This window comes from Tachyglossus aculeatus, chromosome X2 (assembly GCF_015852505.1).
Source record: "Tachyglossus aculeatus isolate mTacAcu1 chromosome X2, mTacAcu1.pri, whole genome shotgun sequence".
NCBI classification, from domain to species: Eukaryota; Metazoa; Chordata; class Mammalia; order Monotremata; family Tachyglossidae; genus Tachyglossus; species Tachyglossus aculeatus.
In genome coordinates this window covers 8,637,668-8,658,397 of record NC_052100.1, presented here as the reverse complement: position 1 = coordinate 8,658,397, position 20,730 = coordinate 8,637,668, and the positions used below count along the sequence as shown (strand labels likewise).

General features: G+C 54.1%; 2 protein-coding genes across 4 annotated transcripts; both read left to right on the top strand.

Moving 5' to 3' along the window:
- The first annotated feature begins 1,917 nt into the window (after positions 1-1,917).
- Positions 1,918-8,143, top strand: MVB12A (multivesicular body subunit 12A). Of its 2 annotated transcripts, XM_038770980.1 has the most exons (10): positions 1,918-1,935; positions 2,029-2,118; positions 2,285-2,383; positions 2,979-3,075; positions 3,251-3,377; positions 3,521-3,637; positions 3,949-4,046; positions 4,699-4,760; positions 5,138-5,194; positions 7,813-8,143. In XM_038770980.1, exons 2-10 carry the CDS (start codon positions 2,035-2,037, stop codon positions 7,873-7,875), a joined length of 804 nt encoding a protein of 267 aa, XP_038626908.1. In that variant the 5' UTR covers positions 1,918-1,935; positions 2,029-2,034; the 3' UTR covers positions 7,876-8,143. The 2 variants fall into 2 exon arrangements, with proteins under 2 accessions (XP_038626908.1, XP_038626909.1); XM_038770981.1 differs by lacking the exons at positions 1,918-1,935; positions 2,285-2,383 and having other exon boundaries at positions 1,948-2,118.
- A 946-nt stretch (positions 8,144-9,089) lies between these two features.
- Positions 9,090-18,431, top strand: SLC27A1 (solute carrier family 27 member 1). 2 transcript variants are annotated; one of them, XM_038771113.1, is made up of 13 exons: positions 9,090-9,520; positions 9,735-9,902; positions 10,619-11,013; positions 11,160-11,321; positions 12,119-12,188; positions 12,569-12,660; positions 13,053-13,162; positions 13,442-13,651; positions 13,864-13,990; positions 14,157-14,294; positions 17,116-17,280; positions 17,363-17,509; positions 17,622-18,431. In XM_038771113.1, the coding sequence occupies exons 2-13, from the start codon at positions 9,736-9,738 to the stop codon at positions 17,777-17,779; spliced, it is 1,941 nt and encodes a 646-aa protein (XP_038627041.1). In that variant the 5' UTR covers positions 9,090-9,520; position 9,735; the 3' UTR covers positions 17,780-18,431. The 2 variants fall into 2 exon arrangements, with proteins under 2 accessions (XP_038627041.1, XP_038627040.1); XM_038771112.1 differs by lacking the exon at positions 9,090-9,520 and having other exon boundaries at positions 9,571-9,902.
- Positions 18,432-20,730: the final 2,299 nt, after the last annotated feature.

Genomic DNA, 20,730 nt, shown 5'->3' with positions numbered 1-20,730 from the left:
AAAGATAATAAACTTCCAAAGCCTTTTTTTCCTCCTTGCCTTTTACGGGTCGTACATCTGAATTTTGGGGGCTTCACGATCAGAAGGGAACAAACTGATTAACTTGTATCTACAGCTGTGCTTGACACATAGTAAGCGCTTATCAAATACTATAAAAAACCAACCAAAAAAACCCAACTTGATTCCTCATGAACCACTTCCACTGGTTTCTGCTTCAATCCCAATGGACCAAATAATGTGGCAGTGGCAAGAAATGGAGAAAAGGTTTCTGGGTAAGATCAGTGACTGTTTCCTTTCAACCGGTCGCTAGTATTTAGCGAGCACCTACTGAGCACACAGCACTGTATTAAGCATTCGGGAGAGTACAGTGGATGAAGGAGACATGATCCCTGTCTTCTAGAAGCTTGCAGTCTAATAGGGGTGGGGGAGCTGACACAAAATACTTTTACATACAGGGAGTCGTTATAGCTCTCCTTCAGGTATCCCGGTGGCCCCCCATGTCAGATGGGCCCTGGGCCCTATCCTGGAATGATGTGATTCATGGTCTGGTGATGGCGATTTCAGGCTGCCGGCAAAGACCATCTTTGTGTCGATGCTCCAGGGGACCACGGGGGATGTTCTTTGATGGGGTCTACCCTGGTTTAGTAGGTGGTGTGAAAAGGATTTTAAATTAACTTTGAGCAGATTCTTTATGTGTGTGGATTGGGCCTTCTTGTCGTAGTAACCGTGTTCACTCAGGACCAGGGACAGGAAGCTGCTGTCCTTGAGGTTCCTGGTCTCCCCCACCCATTGTTGACCAATTAATCACTCAGTGGTATTTATTGAGCCCTAACCAGGTGCTGATTGAGTGCTTTAAAACCAAAGGTCAGGAGATTTTACTTCACGCGAGAGGTATGGGCAACCATTAGAGGCTTTCGAGGAGTGGGGAGTTGTGTTTCGAATGACGTTTTAGAACAGTGAGCTGTGTAGCAGAATTCATTCAAATGTATTTATTGAGCACTTACTGTGTGCAGAGCACTGTACTAGGCGCTTGGGAAGTACAAGTTGGCAACATAAAGAGACGGTCCCTACCCAACAATTGGAATGAAGTATATGGAAAGGGGACAACAAGGAGGCTGATATAATAGTGTAGCCAGTTTATGGCCAGGCCTGGAGCAGCCTAGTGGTTGTGTGGATGGAGAGGAAAGGAGTCAAAAGGACCTGGGTTCTAATCCCGGTTCCACAACTTGTGTGCTGTGTGACCTTGGGCAAGTCAGTTAATTTATCTGTGGCTGTTACCTCATCTGTAAAATGGGATTAAGACCTTAAGCCCCATGTGAGATAGGGACTGGCCAACCCTATTTGCTCATACCCACCCCATTGCTTAGTATATTAACAAATACCCTAATACGCTTAAAAATGTGCTTTGCACATAGTAAGCGCTTAACAAATGCCATTATTATTATTATATGAGGTAATGAAGAAAGCAAAGGCAAATTGGACAGGATGGCAGAAGAAACAGAGAAATAATGCTACGTTTTTCAATTCTGTTTTTATGAACTGATTTTAACGTAAGCATTTTGTAATAAAAAAAACACAGCAAAACGAATCTTCAGACCCCCACCCATCGCCGCAATCGCGAGAACAAGGCTAACGATGGTACATCCGTTGGCGCGAGCACAACGACCAAGGTGTTCGCCTCAGTACTCTCCCTCGAAACGGTAGTTTCTCCGCAGGCCAACCTCCTCCCGGAAGTCGGAGGGGCTTTTCGCTGGGGCTGACGGGAATTGTAGTTCTTTCCTGGCGAATCGCTTACTGAGGTAGTACGGGGGCTCTGTGTAGGGTCCAGCTGCGCGTGCGTGGTGGTGGCGGGGGCCCCTGGGGCAGGGCGCGCGGTGTGCGCAGGCGCCGTCCGTTTCCGGAAGAACGGCGAGTTGGAGTAGTGGTGTGGAGGGGGTAGGCCGGGCCTAGGGCAGGGGTCAAAGCCAGGCCGGGCCCGCCGTCTTCAAAAATCCCCTTCTCACGGTTCCGCCTCCTCTCTCCCTTTAGCCAAAGATGGAGGCGGCCGCCGCGCCCACCCCCTTGGCCGGACTGGCCTGGGTTCCGGCTGCGGCCGCTCCCCCGTGGGGCTACAGCGCGGTGAGACCCCCCCCCCCATGACCCCTCGGGCACCTGCAGTCGTTCCCCCGACGGCCGACTCGGTTTCTCCGCCGGGAGTGGGGCTGAAGAGGAGGAGGAGGAGGAGGAGGAGGGTGGCGAGGGGAGGGCAGGTTGACGACGAGCTTCAGTCTGTTCCCCGCCACAGATTTCGAACACCGTGGAGGGGACACCTGCCAACTTCGGAAAAGGGTTTGCGCAAAAGTCCGGGTATTTCCTCTGCTACTTGACTCTGGGCACCTCTGAGGTATCTATCTTGTCAACCCCAGGATTCGTTCAGTCGTGTTGATTGAGCGCTTACTGTGTGTTGGGCGCTTGGGAGAGGACACTACAACAATAAACAGGCCCATTCCCCGCCCGTAGTGGGTGTCCATGGGGGAGAGAGTGCTGGCAACGGACAAATAGCCCACAAAGGTTCCGACTGAGACAAGAGACGTAAATAATGGACACCAAGGGATTAAATCAATAGATACGCACAGAAGTCCGTGGGTGGCCAAGTGGCTGATGGGTTGGCACGCCCAGAGACTTGGGGATTAATCAAAGCAATACTTCCCAGAGGAGGTGGGGATTAATCAGGGAATGCCTCCCAAAGGAGGTGGGTTCTTAAGAGTCTTTGAAGGTGAGGAGGGATGCGATTGTATGGATTTGAGGGGGCAGGGCACGTGCACCGAGTCAGATGGTGGACGTGCTGGGGTGTAGAGGTTGAGAGCTGAGCGGATGGGCCGAAAGGTGGGACTCGTCCGTCCCCCCCCACCTCCGCCAACCCCGAGTCCAGCCCTATGGCTGCCCTTGTCCCCATCCCTTGCTGTGCTTCACAGGGCCCCGTGCCCTCTTCCTCACAGAACACCCAGCAGAGTGTGGTGAACGACATCCAGATTCTGAGCGAAAAAACACCTCTCCCCATTGGCTTCTCCTTTATCAACGAATTCCTGGACGCCAGTATGGCTGAGTGGGCTGTGGGGCTGGTTTATACCCCGGGTCTGCGCTGGAGTAAGGGGAGGGGGGAGCATGAGAAGAGCCAGGGGTGGGGATTGGGACTCTGCTTCTCTGTCCCTGGTCTTCCTTTCCCCTACTCCCCACTCCTAGTCTTTCCCCTTACTCCCCTTCCCCGCAGAAACCTCTGTGTCCAAGAAGAAAAGAGTCTGCATGAAGCTGGTTCCTCTGGGGGCAACGGATATAGCCGTCTTGGATGTCAAGCTGAGTAGCAAGAGCAGAGCTGTGCCAGGCTACATGCGTGTAGGGTAAGGGTGTCTGGCATGGCTCCCTTTCCGTGAACTGTGTGTGGGGTGGCCAACGTGTCCTGTCCTGGATTTTCCCCTTCCCTTACTCCTCCTCCCTCCCACCCACGCCCAATTCAGGGAACCGGGTTACCGTTTGCCTCTAGAGACCTGGGGGGCTTTGCAATTTGGTGTAAAAAAGGAAACATCTCCAAGCCCCAACCGTTGCCTCGTCCGAGGAACGTCACCTCAGAGTTGAAGACTCTCTCCCTGGACCTACCTAGGTGAGTGACTGATGTCTGGTGGAAGCTGGGGTGGGACAGGTAGTTGTGGAGGAGGGGCTTCCTGGCTGGATCAGTTGAACAGCTGGGCTTTCTCCACTCTCAGCTCAGTGGGGCTCCATTTCAATCAGTTAATAGTATTCGTTGAGCACTTACTGTGGGCAGAGCACTTTGGTCTCAGAAGGAGTGGGTGTCAGGCTGGAGGGATCTAGACGTAGCTGTGCTGATACCGTTGTGGAGGGGAGACGGACGCACGGCCCCGCTCACCCCCACCCCTGCAAATGGCTGTTCTTGTCACTTCCGACTGGAGATAGATCTCAGGAGAAGCCTCTGTCCAGATCCGGCTCGACCCTGGCCACTCTCCAGCGCAGCGACTCCGTCTACGAGGCATCTGGTCTTTATGGCATCTCTGGTGAGGGCCAATGGAGATGAATTATCTGGCCAGAGAAAGCGGGGTTGGGGGTGGAGGGGCGTTATCGTCCCCACGAAACCCTGGTTGGGATGGGGGTTCCCCTCAACCTCTGGCAAGCAAGGCAGATGTGGCGAGGTATGAGGAGGCAGATACACAGTTTCTTTGGGGCTGCCGGGTTCGGGTCACCCCCAGCTTACCACTTCTCCCCCTTCCCCCTTTCTCCTGGCTTTGTCCCTTTTGCCTCATATTCCCTCACCCCCTTCTCCTTTTCCTTCTCTCTTCCTCTCCCTAAACCTCCCACTTCACTCCCACCACTGACTGCAAATGCCTGGGCCTGGCCTAGACCCTCTGCCCCACAGTTCCACAGCCCCACAGTTCCTGCTTCCCCTCCTCTGACCCGCTTTGCCCAGCTGCTTTCCAAGTCCAGGGCTACATTTCTGCTCCCCCACCCGACTTATTGCATTCACCCCATCTTGGGTGGGTGGAGAGGAGAGAAGGGGCCCATATTACTCGTGGGGAAACAGGTGCAAAGAAGCAGCCCAGGGTGAGGACCCAGACATGTCATGTCCCCCATCTCGCTCTCATGCCAAGGGGGACAGGTTGCTCCCCAGTGACTCACGGGCTGACTTGTGGGGGTGTTCTCTCTCCCCAGCTCTGGATGGGGTCCCCTTTACGCTGCACCCGAGGTTTGAGAGCCGTGGCCCCGGCCCAACTGTGAGTGTTACTGATCCTCTTCAACCCCCACCCCCACGATCCTCGGTTTGGACGTCCATGGAGATTCAGTAGCTCCACCACCACCCCCGGACCTCCCCCGTGCATCACTATACACTAAAGACAAAGACTGGTTATGTCTAGCTCCTCTCAGCCCCAGAGAGAGGGAGAGGGTGGAGGCTGGGGCAGAAGGGGAACAATTTGGAAAGCTGCTCTGGGAACAGTAGGCTGTGCAGAAGGGTCCTGTGCCGGGAGCTGGAGCAGGGACAGGAAAAGGGAGAGACGAAGAGAGATTGGGTCTGGGGAGGAGGGTGGATGACTTGGGGCCTGGGGAAGTTGTCCCCAAAATGATCTTTTCTGTCTCCCCTACCCCCAACCAGGGATTCTCTGCTTTCACTGACCTGAACATCAAGTCTCTGGCTGACATCGAGGAAGAAGTAGGTTACCTGTGCTACCTGCCCACCCCTTTATGTCCCTTGTATTTCCTCCCTGTGGTGCTTCTGGGGTTGCGATATTATTATCATCGATAGTAGTTTTTACCAATAGTAATAATAATTGTGGCATTTGTGCCAAGCACTGTACTAAGCGTTGGGGTAGATATGAGATAATCAGGTTGGACATAGTCCCCGTCCTAAATGGGGCTCATTGTCTGAGGAATAGGTATTGAATCTCCATTTTACAGATGAGAAATCTGAGGCCCAGAGAAGTGAAGCGATTTGCCCAAGATCATACAGCGGGAAAGAGGCAGCGTGGCCTAGTGGAAAGAGCACAGGCATGGGGTTCTAATCCCAGCTCTGCCAGTTGTCCACTATGTGACCTTGGTCAAGTCACTTCACTTCCTCTGTGCCTCAGTTACCTCATCTGTGAAATGGAGATTAAGACTATGAGCCCCACATGAGACATGGATTGTGTCCAAACTGGTTAGCTTGTATCTACCCCAGCACTTAGTATATAGTAAGTGCTGAACAAATACTTTTAAAAAAAGAAGTGATAGAGCCGGGGTTGGAACCGGGGTACCCTGGCTCCCAGGAAAGTAGTCTATCACTGTGATAGAGACTATATGTGGCAGTTTGGGTCACAGCCTGGAGATTTACCTCCCCCCCTCCCCCCAAGGCACCCCTGTGCTGTTCCAGGGCTTCCTCCCACCTTCAGCAGCCAGGAATTTCCATGACCCCAACTGTCAGTTTATTATAATCTCAAATTCCCCAGCCTTCTACACTCCTACAGATGTTTCCCAACTAGAACAATCGTTGTCACAATCTTGTGACCTAAAGTTACAGCCCCCGTGAAAGGCACAGGAATAATTTGGGGTCCGTCTCTCTGGCCCCACTCTCTGCTGGGGCCGGTAGCTGTGCTTGGAGGAATGTTTCCAAATCGTAAGCCCTCCTGGAGTGTGGTCCCGATATGGACAGGATTTTCAGAACACAGTCAGGCATGGCATCTCCCTCACTATAAAAGAGACAAAAAGAATATTACTAAAGCTCTAAAGGTAGTTTCAGTATTAAAGTAACAGCATAAGTGGCAATTAGGTTTGAACAAGCTTAAGGCTGTAGCAGTCCAAAATCAAAGAGCATAAATCAAATCCAGTTTACAGACCACAAATCTCTCCCCAGATCTGGACCTCTCCCTGAGCCAGGGTCCGGCTTCCCTAAATCTTTCCAAGTTACTTCTCTGTCCCTGGGCCATAATAATGGCATTTATTAAGCGCTTACTATGTGCAAAGCACTGTTCTAAGCGCTGGGAGAGAAGCAGCGTGGCTTCGTGGAAAGAGCACGGGCTTGGGAGTCAGTGGACGTGGGTTCTGATCCCTACTCTGCCACTTGTCTGCTCTGTGACCTTGGGCAAGCCACTTCACTTCTCTGTGCCTTAGTTATCTCATCTGTAAAATGGGGATTAAGACTGTGAGCCCCACGTGGGACAACCTGATTACCTTGTATCTGCCTTAGTGCTTAGAACAGTGCTTGGCACATAGTAAGCGCTTACCAAATACCATAATTATCATCATTATTATTGTAATTACAACCCTCTGCACAGAGCTTCCCTCAGCTCCCCCACAGTTGGAAGTCCTTGCCACCCAGACCTGTGGTCGAAAGCCCCCGATTCATGGCTCTAGGTGTTTCATACCCGCTGTCACTAGCGTATCCCCTTCCTCCCCCCCACAGTTCCTGAACTGGCATTGGTTCTGTTCCAGTTTAGCTTGTTTCCTTTGCTCTTTGAATATGCAAGTGGCCCTCCCTCTGCCATTCTGCCAGCTTTTTAACAGGCTAGTCCTAAGTGTGGCAGGGCAGTTTAAAAGTAAGGTTTGGATCTTCCCAATCCCACATTCTAGAACCGTCAGCTAATGGATAGACAGTATTAGGCCCCCAGGAGGCCTGGCCAAGACTTGCCACATCCCCTCACCACCATTCCACCCACCCCCTTAATAATAATAATAATAAATGTGGTATTAAGCGCTGATTATGCGCCAGGCACTATAGTAAGCGCTGGGGTGGAGAGAAGCAAATTGGGTTGGACACAATCCCTGTTCCACGCGGGGCTCACAGTCTCAATCCCTCCTTTATTCCCTTCCTTATCCTCCCTTTTTTTGTGGTTATTTGTTAAACACTTACTAATGTCCCAGGCACGGAACTCAGTACTGGTGCAGATACAAGGTAATCAAGTTGGACACAGTCCCTGTCCCATGTAGAGCTCACAGTCTCACTCTCCAGTTTACAGGTCAGGTAGCTGAGGCACAGAGAAACGAAGTGGCTTGCCCACAGTCACACAACAGACGAGTGGCAGAGTCGGGATTAGAACCCAGGTCCTCCGACCCCCAGGCCCGCGCTCTTTCCGCTAGGCCACGCGGCGTCTCATCCCTGATTCCCCACCATATTTCACTAGTGCGACCCTATCAGTCAGTGATGGGAGAGGGGAGTGGGGGCGGCTGAGCCTGCTCAGACTTTTCCCCAGACACAAATAAGGGAGAAGTCTGGGCAGGTTCATGGCTCAGCCACCCTACTAGTTAGTTCCTTCCCTCCTTCCTTTTTATCTCACCACAGTGTGTGTGTCTTTTCAGTACAACTATGGATTCGTGGTGGAGAGAACAGCAGCAGCCCGCCTGCCCCCCAGCATCTGCTAGGATCTGGCCCAACGGAGGGGATTTCACCCTGCTTCCCCTCCTCCAGCTCCCGGGACTCAACGTGGGACCCGTCCCCCTCACCAAGTTGCCTTTCATGCCTCTCCCCTCCCCCCCTTTCCCTTCTAGGCCAGTGGGGAGAGGAGTGTGCCTGCCAAGATCTCTGGCCAGCACGGCAGGACAGGGGAGCCTGTTCCTTGAAACAATTTATTCACATCGTGCCTTTGGGATCTGGGTCTGCCCGGGCTCAACGATAAAGATTATCAGTTTCTGGCGTGGTCCCTGTTCTTGGTGCCCAAGCGGAAGGGAGGGCATCTGCCCGGGCTGGAACTTTGTGTTTTTTCCCATTCCTCTCCCCCATCCTCACTGGAATTCTTCGCCCGGTGGGTTCCGTCCCTACCATTCATTCATTCAACCGTCTTTATTGAGTGCTTACTGTGTGCTAAGCGTGTGGGAGAGGACAGTACAACAAAGAACAGACACATTCCCTGCCCACCACGAGCTTACAGTTGGCGGGGGGGGGGGGGGGGGGGGCAGTGGAGCCCCTGTGAGGTAATTGGCTCCTGCAGCTGGAAGATTCTCACTGTAGGCAGGGAATGTGTCTGTTTATTGTTGTATTGTAATAATAATACAATAATACAACCCTTCCCTTCCCCACAGCACCTGTATATATGTATATATGTCTGTACATATTTATTACTCTATTTTACTTGTACATATCTATTCTAGTTATTTTATTTTGTTAGTATGTTTGGTTTTATTCCCAGTCTCCCCCTTTTAGACTGTGAGCCCACTGTTGGGTAGGGACTGTCTATATATGTTGCCAACTTGTACTTCCCAAGCGCTCAGTACAGTGCTCTGCACACAGTAAGCGCTCAATAAATACGGTTGATTGATAATAATAATAATGTTAGTATTTGTTAAGCACTTACTATGTGCGAAGCACTGGGGTATGATAATAATGTTGGTATTTGTTAAGCACTTACTACGTGCCTAGCAGCACTGGGGTAGATGCAAGGTTGTCTCACGTGGGGCTCCCAGTCTTCATCCCCCTTTGACAGCTGAGGGAACTGAGGCCAAGTGAAGTGACTTGCCTAAGGTCACACAGCTGACAAGTGGCGGAGCAGGGATGAGAACCCATGACCTCTGGCTCCCCAGGCCGTGCTCTCTCCCTTGAGCCACGCTGCTTCGCTGAAGTTTTCCCAAGCGCTTTGTCCGGCGCTCTGCACACCGTAAGCGCTGAATAAATGCGATTGAGGAGTGAATGAATGAATGACCCTCTTTCCCTCCTCGTGCTCTGCCCAACCCTCCCTCCGTAACCATTTGCTGGCCCGGGGCCGCGCCTGCTCCCGGTCCGCGGCTGATCTGGGGGAAAGGTCACGGCTCCGGACTGGACTCCGGGGGGGTCGGAGGCGACCCAATCAGCGCTAGGGAAGGGCCGTCCGATTGGCCGACGCCCGCGGGGGGGGGCCGGTTGCCATGGCGACAGCCGCCCGCCATCCCCCGGCCTCTCTAGCCCGCTCCGCTCGGTTCCCGCCCCACTGACGGCTGAGCGCTCCGTGAGCTCAGTCGCCTCGATGGGGCCGTGGACCGGCCGCATTCTCAGCTGCTGCGGCGGCTAAGAGCCCCGCGGGACAAGAAAGAACAGGTCGGGGGCGGGGGGGGGGGGGGGGGAATTGGAACCTGGAGAAGGCGGATAGTCCCAAGCCCCAGGACACTGGAAGAGGGAAGGGGTGACCGGATTCTCCGCGGCCAAGGGGGTCTCAGCTGCCCCGCCGCAATCCCGGACTGAGAAGGAAACCGCAGTGACCACCTCCGTTCCCCCCCCACGTCCCTTCTTCTCTGTCTTCCCACTCCCGCAGGATGCGGCCACCCGGGATCTGCACGGTCTCGCTGCTCTCACTGTGGCTCCTACGTTTCTTGGGGCTCCCCTGGCCGTGGAGCCTGGCGGCCGCCCTGTTCATCTACATCGGCGGTGGCGGCTGGCGCTTCCTGCGAATTGTCTGCAAGACCGCGCTGAGGGACCTCTTGTGAGTACCCCCCCATCCCTCCCTCCCCTGATGTCCTCCCTGTCTTTGGCCCCCAATCCTTCCCTCCCCTGATGTCCTCCCTGTCTTTGGCCCAGCGGTAGCCCCGAACCCCCAGGGAGAGGTGTAGTGTCGGGGTTCGGGCCGAGGCGGGTCGTGCTCCTCTTTCGTTCATTCGTTCAATCGTATTCATTGAGCGCTCACTGTGTGCAGAGCACTGTACTATGCGCTTGGAAAGTACAATTTGGCAATAAAGAGAAACTATCTCGGCCCACAACGGGCTTACAGCCTATAAGACTTTTGCATCCTCCGAGACCCTTGCTCTCCGCGAGGCCTCTGTTCTGTGTCCCGTCATCATCAGTCGTATTTATTGAGCACTTACTGTGTACTAATTGTCCCATCAATTAATCTTAATCAGTGTGGGCTTTTTTTTTGAGCGCTTACTCTGTCCAGAGTACTGTAGTAAACACTTGGTAGAGTACAACACAATAGAGTCATTCCATGATCCCCGGGGGTGGACCGCAGCACTTTTGGTGCCCGGCATAGTAAGCGCTTAACAAACGGCATTATTATTAAGGAACTTACAGTCGACAAGGGGAGCCGGACAGTAAAATAAATTACAGATCGGGGAAATGGGGGAGTTTAAGGATGTGGACATAAGCGTTGTGGGCTCCCAGCCAGCCGGAGCCTCCCCCGACGCACCCCCTTTCTGTTTGCAGTGGCCTCTCGGTGTTGCTCCGGGTCCGCTCCGAGCTGCGGAGGCACCAGCGGGCCGGCCACACGATCCCCAGTATCTTCCAGGATGTGGCCCGCCGCCAGCCTGAGCGGCCAGCCCTGGTGGACGCGAGCAGCAGAGATGTCTGGACCTTTGGGCGGCTGGACAGCTACTCGAACGCCGTGGCTCACCTGTTCCGGCAGCACGGCTTTGGCCCCGGGGACGTGGTAGCCCTCTTCCTAGAGAGCCGCCCTGAGTTCGTGGGCCTCTGGCTAGGGCTGGCCAAGCTGGGCGTGGAACCAGCCCTGGTAAACTGCAACCTGCGGCTCGAGCCACTGGCCTTCTGCCTCAGCACGTCAGGGGCCAAAGCATTGGTCTATGGGGGTGAGCTGGCCACAGGTGAGACCGCAGGGGAATCCGGCTAAGCGGCGGATGGCCTGGGAGCCTGGGCCGTGGTGTGGGGCCTTGGAGAAGGCGGCTGGAGCCAGGGGAATCTTGAAGCCGGGTGCGGGCGGTGATGGGGACGGTGTATCTCTGTGTTCTAGTCATCTCGGAGGTGAACCGGCAGTTGGGAAAGAACATGGTCAAGTTCTGCACAGGGGACTTTGGGCCTGAGGGCATCTCTCCCGACACTCACCTCCTTGATCCCCTGTTGAGGGCAGCCTCCAGGGCCCCCGTTGACCCAGTACCCGACCGAGGCATGAATGGTGAGTGGGGTTCCGGGTGGTGGGAATGGGGCTGGGGCTCTCCCTCCTGCCATACACCCCTCTTCCCCAAGCTGCCCCCAGCAGCTCCAGCTCCGGTGGAGTGGGGGTTCCCCAGGCCTGACCATTTTCTCTCCCTAAAACACCACCTCCTCTAAGAGGTGTACCCAGCATCATAAGTGCCATCGTTATTATTATTATTATTATTATTAGCTCCCCTCCCGCCCTGAACCTTTCCAGTCCTGCTATCCCCTCAGCCACTTCAGCATTCACCCATTGATGTGGGTATTTATTAGTTGTTTGTTTATTCCGTCACTCTTAAGTATAGCATTCTTGTCCGTGTATGTAATAGTAATAACAGTAGTGGCAGCATTTATTGAGCACCGACCTGGTGTGGTGCACATACTGGATCCTTGGGAAGTACAAAATAACTCAGGGTCACATTCCTGATACTCAAGAAGCTCACCCTTGATGGGGGAAGCAGGACATACAACTATTGAGAACGAGTGGTCAAAATAAGTAACTGAAGAGACGTATTCGCGTGAGTGCGATATGGCTAGGTGCAGAGAGATGAATTGGAGAAAGTGTAGAGGTTTCTGCCTGCTGTCTTCCCCCATTAGACTGTGAGCTACTTGAGGGCAGGGACCTTATCTGCTTTTCTTCACCCCCACCCCAAGCCCCCAGCAGGTTCCCTGCACACAGTAGGTGCCTGGTTCAGGGAGGGCCCTGCACACAGTAGGGGTTCAGCACATCCTGGAAATTCTTGACATCGGCACTGATACTGACACTCTCCCTTCCAGATCGACTCTTCTACATCTACACGTCAGGCACCACGGGGATGCCCAAAGCCGCCATCATTGTGCACAGCAGGTGAGATGTCTGCGTGCGGCCCAGATCCCTGGCTCGACCCTCCATTGGCTCCCCTCTCTGCCCCTTTCCCTCCAAAAGAGCTTGGGCCTAGGAGGTGGGGGACCTGGGTTTGAATCCTGGCTCTGCCACTTACCTGCTCTGCGACCTTGGGAAAGTCACTTTGCTTCTCTGTTCATGCTTCTCGGTTTTCTCACTTGGAAAATGGGGACGAAACACTTATTCTTCTTTCCCCTTAGAGTGCGAGCCCTGTCATAGGACAGGGACCGTGCCTGACCTGATAATCTTGTATCTACCCCAGCGCTTAGTACAGTGCTTGGCCCATAGTGAGCACTTCGCAGATGTTACAGTAATGATTCGTATTATGACCTTTTCCCCGCTAGGTACTACCGAATGGCTGCCTTTGGCTACCACGCGTACCGCATGGGCCCATCTGACATCCTGTATGATTGTCTCCCCCTCTACCACTCTGCAGGTATTAGCCCCTTCCCCGAACCCTCTCCCCTTTCTCCCGTTTCCTGTCTCTTGGCGCTCTCCCCCTGGGGCCCTGCATTAGTTGAAAGCTCACTGCCCGTCTTGCCTTGGGCGGAGACCGGGACTCTATCATATGGGCCTCCCCACCCCATCCCCGGGGGTCCTGTGCTGGAACATGTGGTCTCCACAACCCATGGAAACCCTGGGGATGGCAGGGGCGGGGTCCCTCTGCCTGAGCTGGACTCTAGAACGCTCCCCCCCCAGCCCACGCCAGGTCCCACGGGTCCGGGGGTGACATAGGGGACAAGGTCTAAGGGAAGCGGTTGGACCTGGCCAGAGGCGTCAACCACTTGACCGATGTTTACCGTCCCCTCCCCACCTTCCTGCTCCCAGGGAACATCATGGGCGTCGGCCAGTGTCTCCTGTACGGGCTCACCGTTGTGATCCGCCGCAAATTCTCTGCAAGCCGCTTCTGGGATGACTGTGTCCAGTACAACTGCACGGTAAGGGGCTCCCGGCTCCCTCTCTTCTGCCCCTCGTCCGTCCCCCTCTCCCTCTGTCTCTGCCCCGCCTCCCTCCTCTCCCTCTCTTCACTTGCTGGAGGAAAGAGAGGTCTCCCAGGCCAGCAGGAGCCACGGAAGGGCCAGGTCTGAGTCCACCCACGTCCCTGGCTGGTGGAAGCAGCTACGGGATGGAGGGCTGAGGGTTGTGGTGTGTGTGCCAAGCCCGGGGAGGGGTCTGTGGAGCTGCCAGGGGGCTGAAGGCTCTGGTCTCCCTGGTAGGTGGTCCAGTACATCGGGGAGATCTGCCGCTACCTCCTGAAGCAGCCGGTGCGGGAGGCGGAGAGTCGGCACCATGTGCGGCTGGCCGTGGGCAACGGACTGCGGCCCGCCATCTGGGAAGAGTTCACGCGGCGTTTCCACGTCCCTCAAATCGGGGAGTTCTACGGGGCGACCGAGTGCAACTGCAGCACCGCGAACCTGGATGGCAAGGTGGAGGCTGGAGAGAGGGCACACGATCCCCAGGGTGGCCAGCTTGGGTCGGAGCACGGAGCGGGCCGGGGGCCGGCCTGGGTGGGAACGCGGGGGCCGGGGAGAGTCCCGGCACCTCCCCTCATCCCCGCTCCCGCCCCTCTTCTTCTCCATCCCTCCCCCCATGGCCCCGGCCCATTTCTCCCTCTTTTTCCCAACCCCTTCCTGGACAGGTAGGGGCCTGTGGGTTTAACAGCCGCATCCTCCCCAACATCTATCCCATTCGCCTGGTGAAGGTGAACGAGGACACGATGGAGCTGCTGAGGGATGAACAGGGGCTGTGTATCCCCTGTCGGGCAGGTGAGGGGAACCGCCAGGGACCACCCACTCTGGGCCTCCAGGCGTGGCCACCCATGGACAGAGGAGCCCTCAACCTGGGCCTGATTCCGTTCCCCCACACCATCTGACCCCACGTCCCTCCCCACAGTTCCCTGCTCAGGGGTGACCCCTTTCCTCCCCACTGCAGGGGAACCTGGCCTCCTCGTCGGGCAGATCAACCAGCAGGACCCGTTACGGCGCTTCGATGGCTATATCAGTGAGAGCGCTACCAATAAGAAGATTGCCGCCAACGTGTTCCACAAGGGAGACAGTGCCTATCTCTCAGGTAGCACCCCCACCCCCCCCACCTCACCCTAGAGCTCCCCGCACTGAGGGGTGGTCCCCCTAGTACCTCCCCCATCAGTCAATCAATCAGTCAGTGGTATTTGTGGAGCACTTCCGTACTGAGCCTTTGGGAGAGGCAGTAGACATGATCCCTGCCTTCAAGGAGCTGACGATCTAGCCGGGGAGACAGAGCGATAAATTAGGAAATTAAATGGGAAAGGGCAACAGAAAATAAGGAGATGTATATAAGTGCCACGGGGGTGGGGATGAGATTCAAAGTGAGGAGGCAGTGTGGGCTAGTGGGGAGAGCATGAGCCTGGGAGTCAGAAGGACCTGGGTTCTAATCCTGGCTCTGCCAGTGGCTTGCTATGTGACCTTAACTTCTCAGTGCCTCAGTTTCTGCAACTGTGAAACGGGGGTACCTGTTCTCCCTCCTACTTAGACTGTGAGCCCTGTGTGAGACCGGGACTGTGTCCAACCTAAATATTCCTTCCCTAGTTCTTAGAACAGTGTTTGACACATAGCAAGCACTTAAAAAATACCATTTTTTAAAAAAAGTGAGAACCAGCATGGGTCTAGTGGAAAGAGCGTGGGCCTGGGAGTCAGAGGACTGGGTTCTAATCCCGGCTCCTCCACTTGTCTGCCTTGTGCTCTTGGGCAAGTCACTTCATTTCTCTGTGCCTGTTACCTCATCGGTAAAATGAGGAGTTGCCTGTGTGTCCAACCCAGTTATCTTGTATCTACCATAGTGCTTATTACAGTACCTGGCACGTAGTGAGCGCTTAATAAATATAAAAAACAAAGGGCTTAGGAGCTACAAGTGACGCAGAAAGCAGGGAGACGGAAGAGGGTGGGGAGATGAGAGATTTGTCAGAGAAGAGTTCATAGAGGAGATGCAATTTTAATTGGACTTTGAAGATGGGGAGAGTGGCGTTTTGTCGGATGTGGAAAGGAAGGGAGTTCCCGGCAGGAGGGAGGGCCTGTGTGAGGGATCGACGGCGAGAGAGATGAGATCAAGGCACAGTAAGTAGGTTGGTGTTAGAGGAGGGAAGTATGTGGGATGCATCATAGCGGGAGAGGAGCAAGGCTAGATCAGAGGGAAAGAGCCGACTGACTGCCTTAAAGCTGGTGATGAGGGGTTCCCACTTAATATGGCCCTGGATGGGCAACCATTGGTGGTTTGGGGGGAGCGGGGTGACGTGCACAGAAAGATTTTTTTTTTTTTTAAATGAATATGGGCAGCAGAGTGATGTGTGGACTGGGGAGGGAAGAGGCTATTTCCACTCAGTTCACCTCATCACAGTCCGGGTTGTCTTCTTAGAGGGAAATACTCTGGGCAAAAGGGGATTTCAAGCACTGCAGAGAAACCAGAGCAGACTTTGAGGTGCGCAGTCTGTGGACGGGTGGGTGTCTCGACACCTCGGCCTTCACCCGCACCTCAGAACACCAGGAGGAGTGACGGGACCGGAGTTCAGCTGTCGTTTTGGGTAGGAGACTCCGTCATCATTAGAGGCAAAGTTAGGAATGGATAGGGGGAAGCTGGGAGAGTTTGATGGTCCAGCGCTAACCTGGAGGGTAGATGTCCAGGATATCACAGGATTCCTCCAAGTGTCCTGGTTGGAGGTGGAGTCCTCTAGACTGTAAACTCATTATGGGCAGATATTGTACTCTCCCAAGCTCTTAGTACAGTGCTCTGCACACATTAAGCATTCAATGAATACGATTGAGTGAATGAATGAGTCCAGGGCTGGGTGGATCAAAAGTCTGATTGGAATGGCGATGCCCCATGCTAGGTGTCTTAGGCTCCACCAGTCACAACTTCACACTCCCAGGCACGACTTAGGAGGGAGATTTCAATCAGTCCATCAATAGATGGTATTTACTGATCACTAACTGTGAACAGAACACTGTGCTGAGCACTCGGGAGACTACAAGAGTCGGTAGACTCGTCCCCTGCCCACAAGGAACTAAGTCATCATCTGCCGTTTTCTCAAATCGGTGTGGTCCGTACTGGATTAGTAGAGGGAAAGTTCTGGGCGTTAGGTGATCCGGCCCTAACCATCAGCCCGGTCTACAGGACAGAAATCATCGTGTACATCCTTGGCCCCTTACTGGGGCCTGACACGAAATCCTGAATTTAGCCACATGGGGTCAGCCCCACAGTCTTTTTAGCTTAGGACTTGTCTCCTTCCCACAGTGACACGGGGCTGCTTGGGGGAACAACCCAACACCCCTAACCTCCCCTTCTACATCCCAATCTGAGCTCCTCGGACAGTTCCCAGAGATCAGATTTTTACTCTTCACCATTTCGTCTTCGACCTCTGGACCCTGAGCAACACTGCAGTGAATCTCTTGGCTGTGTCCCAACCCTCATACCTCCCCCATCTCTCAGATGTTCCTGTGTGACCTTGAGCAAGCCACATAACTTCTCTGTGTCTGTTACTTCATCTGTAAAATGAGGATTAAGACTGTGAGTCCCATGTGGGACAACCTGATTACCCTGTATCTACCCCAGCACTTAGAACAGTGCTTGGCACATAGTAAGCGCTTAACAAATACCATAATTATTTTTATGTTTCAGTAACCCAACACCCTTATGTGGATCGTCCCGTTTGACTTCTGGGTCTCGTTCTCCCCAGAGTGAGCAGAGACTTGTGTGTGAGGGGGCCCCTTCCCATTCTTGAACTTCTTTGGGATATGCCCCTTTCCCTTTTCCCCTTCCCCCTGCCCAGGCTGCCTGGCCTGGGCCCTCTTCCCTGTTGTTGTCCTTTCCCCAGCTCTGATACCGCCAGCCCTTTTTTTCCCTCTTCCCCCTCCTTCAGGGGACGTGCTGGTAATGGATGAACTTGGCTACTTGTACTTCCGGGACCGGAGCGGAGACACGTTCCGTTGGCGCGGGGAGAACGTCTCCACCACCGAAGTGGAGGGGGTGTTGAGCCGGGTGCTGGGCCAGGTCGATGTGGCCGTGTACGGCGTGGCTGTGCCAGGTAACCGGGCGCCCCGGCCCCTCCCCATCCTCCACCGCTTGGGGCCGGCTGGGGATGCCTCCAACCGTGTGGATCATTCCAGGTGTGGAGGGCAGGGCAGGCATGGCCGCCATTGCGGATCCTCAGGCCAAGCTGGATCCCAACAAGCTCTATCAGGAGTTGCAGCGGCTGCTGCCGCCTTACGCCCGCCCGGTCTTCCTCCGCCTCATGCCTCACGTGGACACCACAGGTATTGGGGTCTATCATCCTCCCTCTCTTCTTCACCACCAGCCCCGTTCATCTCCCTTCCTGGACCCTCCCGGACCCCTCTATTTATTTTTCTTCCTCTCCCCTCCCACCAGGCACGTTCAAGATCCAGAAGACACGGCTGCAACGTGAAGCTTTCGACCCTGGCCAGACATTGGACCGGCTCTTCTTCCTGGACCTGCGGAAGAGGTGTTACGTCCCCCTGGATGAGCAGGTGTATAACAGTGTCTGCTCGGGCACCACCTCCCTGTGACTGGGCCATGCAGGCCCTGGACCCGACCCCCACCTGAATTCTGGCATGGAGCCCCTTCTCCACGTAGCCTTCCTCTCTCCTTCCCTTCCTCACCCTTCCGCCCTCTTCTCTCCCCATTTCTTCCCTTTCTTCTCCCTCCCTTTTTGCATCTCCCCTCTTTTTGCTCTCTCCCTCCCTGTCTTTCTTTCTCTCCCACCCTCTCTGCCGCTCCCTCTCCCCCATCCGCCACCCAGGCTTCCTGTACATTGACGCTCCTCACCCTTCCAGCAAACGAAAGAAGCTGCTTCTCCCTGCTGGATCCACCCCACTCCCCTAGCCCACTCCCTTCAGTTGTGCCTTAATGGGCTGAGGCCCTATCCGTTTGGTCCCTAATTTCACAGGGGGGAATCTTGTTCACGATATTCCTCATTTTTTTTTCTGTGACGGTCGATGCAGCGGGGATGGTTTTCATCCTATCTCAGGCTGCAGGTGGCAGGCTGGATAGGGTTGGGGTGGTTTCACCCAGGGAAGAGGGGGATCTTACAGGGAGACCACGAGCTTGTGGAGATGCTTCTCATTGTTGGACAACCTCATCTCTCCCCTGCCCCCAGCCCCTGGATAATGGTTTTGAGTTCTCATTTGAGTTAAAAATAAACAAACTTGTAAAAGATGAGCCTAGCCCATGAGTCAACCTGAGAGGGAGGGGCTGTCCCAAATCAATGGGTGGGGACCTCTCTACCCCCAACCCCCAAAACTGAGGCAGGTCTGGATTAAGACCTAGATAAAGGATGTCAGGGTGAAAGTGAAACCAGCCCGAGACCAGCCCTTTCTGGGCCCTCACCAGCATTCATTCATTCATTCATTCATTCAATCAATCATATTTATTAAGCGCTTACTGTGTGCAGAGCATTGTACTAAGTGCTTGGTAAAGGACACTGCAACAATAAACAGTGACAATCCCTGCCCACAACGAGCTCACAGTCTAGACTGGGGGAGACACAGCAATACAAATAAATAAAGTTACAGATATATGCATAAGTGCTTTGGGGCTGGGAGCAGGGTGGGGGGAGGGGGAGCAAAGAGAGCAACTTCAGTTGACACAGAAGGGCATAGGAGAGGAGGAAAAGTGGGGCTGTTTGGGAAGGCCTCTTGGAGGAGATGTGCCAGGGCCACCATGTGACCTGGTCAGGACCCTAGGGGTGGGGTGAGTCACTATGGGTCTGGCACAGACAGGGCTTGGGACTCTGGGCTCCCAGGGAATGGTGATACCCAGTGGGCTCTCTTCCCCTTGCTCCTTAGCCCTTTGCAAAGTGCATCTCCCCATAGCACTGTGCGGGGAGTTAGCCCAGCCCCATGTGCTTCCAGCCTCAACCCCTCAGCTGATTACCTTAAACTATCAACTGTCAGATCCCAGGGATAAACCCCTCCGAAAGGGCTCACCTGTGCTATATATCAAGGCTCTCTAGCCTCTGTAGGAGCCAGAATGCCACACCCACTGCCCTAAGTGTGCGTACACCCACACCCCCTCCACACACCCCCACCGGTTCTGGCCTACCACAATCCTGCAGGAATGTTTTCCATGTGGAGCACCCAGAGGTTCTCAGGTAAAGTGCTGAGGACCTAAACTTCCAACCACCCCTGAAAGACACAGGACTCATTTTGGGGTTCTGCTATCAAGCCCTGCCCTCCGCTGGGATGGGTAGCTGTGTTGGGAGGGATGTTGATAAATGCTAACCCCTCCCTCGGGAGTGTGGTCCCCAGATGGATGGGGCTTTGCAGGAGACAACAGAGGTTTCCCTCTTCATAGGAGAGAGGGATAAAAAAGCATTGTCGGCCAAAGCTCCCTGCTCCCATCCCCAGGTGTTTCAGGGCCCCGTCTCCTGCCCCGCCAGTGGTTAGGCTCCAGCAATGCCGTCTGGTCTCCTCCAGGAGCTGTGAATGTGCTGGCAGTCTTCCCATTCAGCCAGAAATCCTCTATGGAGCCAACTTGTCTTAGAGGTTCTGCAGGATGGGATCACAGAAGGTTCAGGTCTTCAATCATATTTGAGTGCTTACTGTGCACAGAACACTGCACAGCTATTGGGAGAGTACAACACAGCAATATAACGGACACATTCCCTGCCCACAATGACTTTCGAGTCATTCATTCATTCAATCATATTTATTTAGCGCTTACTGTGTGTAGAGCACTGTACTAAGTGCTTGGAAAGTACAATACAGCAATAAAGACAGACAATCCCTGTTCACAACGAGTTCACAGTCAAGAGGAGGAGAAAGACTTGTAGTAGGAGAGTAGCAAGGTGAGGTACGAGGGGAGCAAGACTGTCTCCCCCTTCTAGACTGTGAGCCCACAGTTGGGTAGGGACCGTCTCTATATGTTGCCAACTTGTACTTCCCAAGCACTTAGTACAGTGCTCTGCACACAGTAAGTGCTCAATAAATACGATTGAATGAATGAAGTGCTTTAAAGTCAACAGAGTTTTTGTTTGATGATAAACAGATAAGTAGGACAGGCTATCAATCAATCAATAGTATCTGTTGCGCACTTATCTTTTTACCTGTCCATAAGGAGGCTGCTATAAGCCTGTCTTTCTCCCTTGTGGGTAGGGGCTGTCGGGAGGTGGTAAGGGACGTATTGTCCCCTCCCAAGCTCTTAGTCCAGTGCTCTGCACATAGTAAGTGCTCAATAAATTCATTCATTCAGTCGTATTTATTGAGCGCTTACCGTGTGTTAGAGCACTGGACTAAGCGCTTGGGAAGTCCAAGTTGGCAACACATAGAGACGGCCCCTACCCAACAGCGGGCTCACAGTCTAGAAGGGGGAGAAGGACCACAAAACAGAACATGTGGACGGGTGATGTCATTGATGAGGGAGGAAAGAAAGGGGAAAGAATGAATGGGAATCAACATGGGAGTCTCCTCATCTCTTCATTCCTTCCAGCATCACGTGAGGAGGGTGAGGGGACGCTATT

What these genes read in the sequence shown, in the direction of transcription:
- MVB12A (XM_038770980.1), top strand. Translation starts at nt 2,035, where the DNA reads ATGGAGGCGGCCGCCGCGCCCACCCCCTTGGCCGGACTGGCCTGGGTT. An exon ending in TGGTCTTTATGGCATCTCTG is followed by an intron (nt 4,047 to 4,698) that starts GTGAGGGCCAAT and finishes CTCTCTCCCCAG; the next exon opens with CTCTGGATGGGGTCCCCTTT. An exon ending in GCCGTGGCCCCGGCCCAACT is followed by an intron (nt 4,761 to 5,137) that starts GTGAGTGTTACT and finishes ACCCCCAACCAG; the next exon opens with GGATTCTCTGCTTTCACTGA.
- SLC27A1 (XM_038771113.1), top strand. Translation starts at nt 9,736, where the DNA reads ATGCGGCCACCCGGGATCTGCACGGTCTCGCTGCTCTCACTGTGGCTC. An exon ending in ACCGCGCTGAGGGACCTCTT is followed by an intron (nt 9,903 to 10,618) that starts GTGAGTACCCCC and finishes TTCTGTTTGCAG; the next exon opens with TGGCCTCTCGGTGTTGCTCC. An exon ending in GCCTCACGTGGACACCACAG is followed by an intron (nt 17,510 to 17,621) that starts GTATTGGGGTCT and finishes CCCTCCCACCAG; the next exon opens with GCACGTTCAAGATCCAGAAG.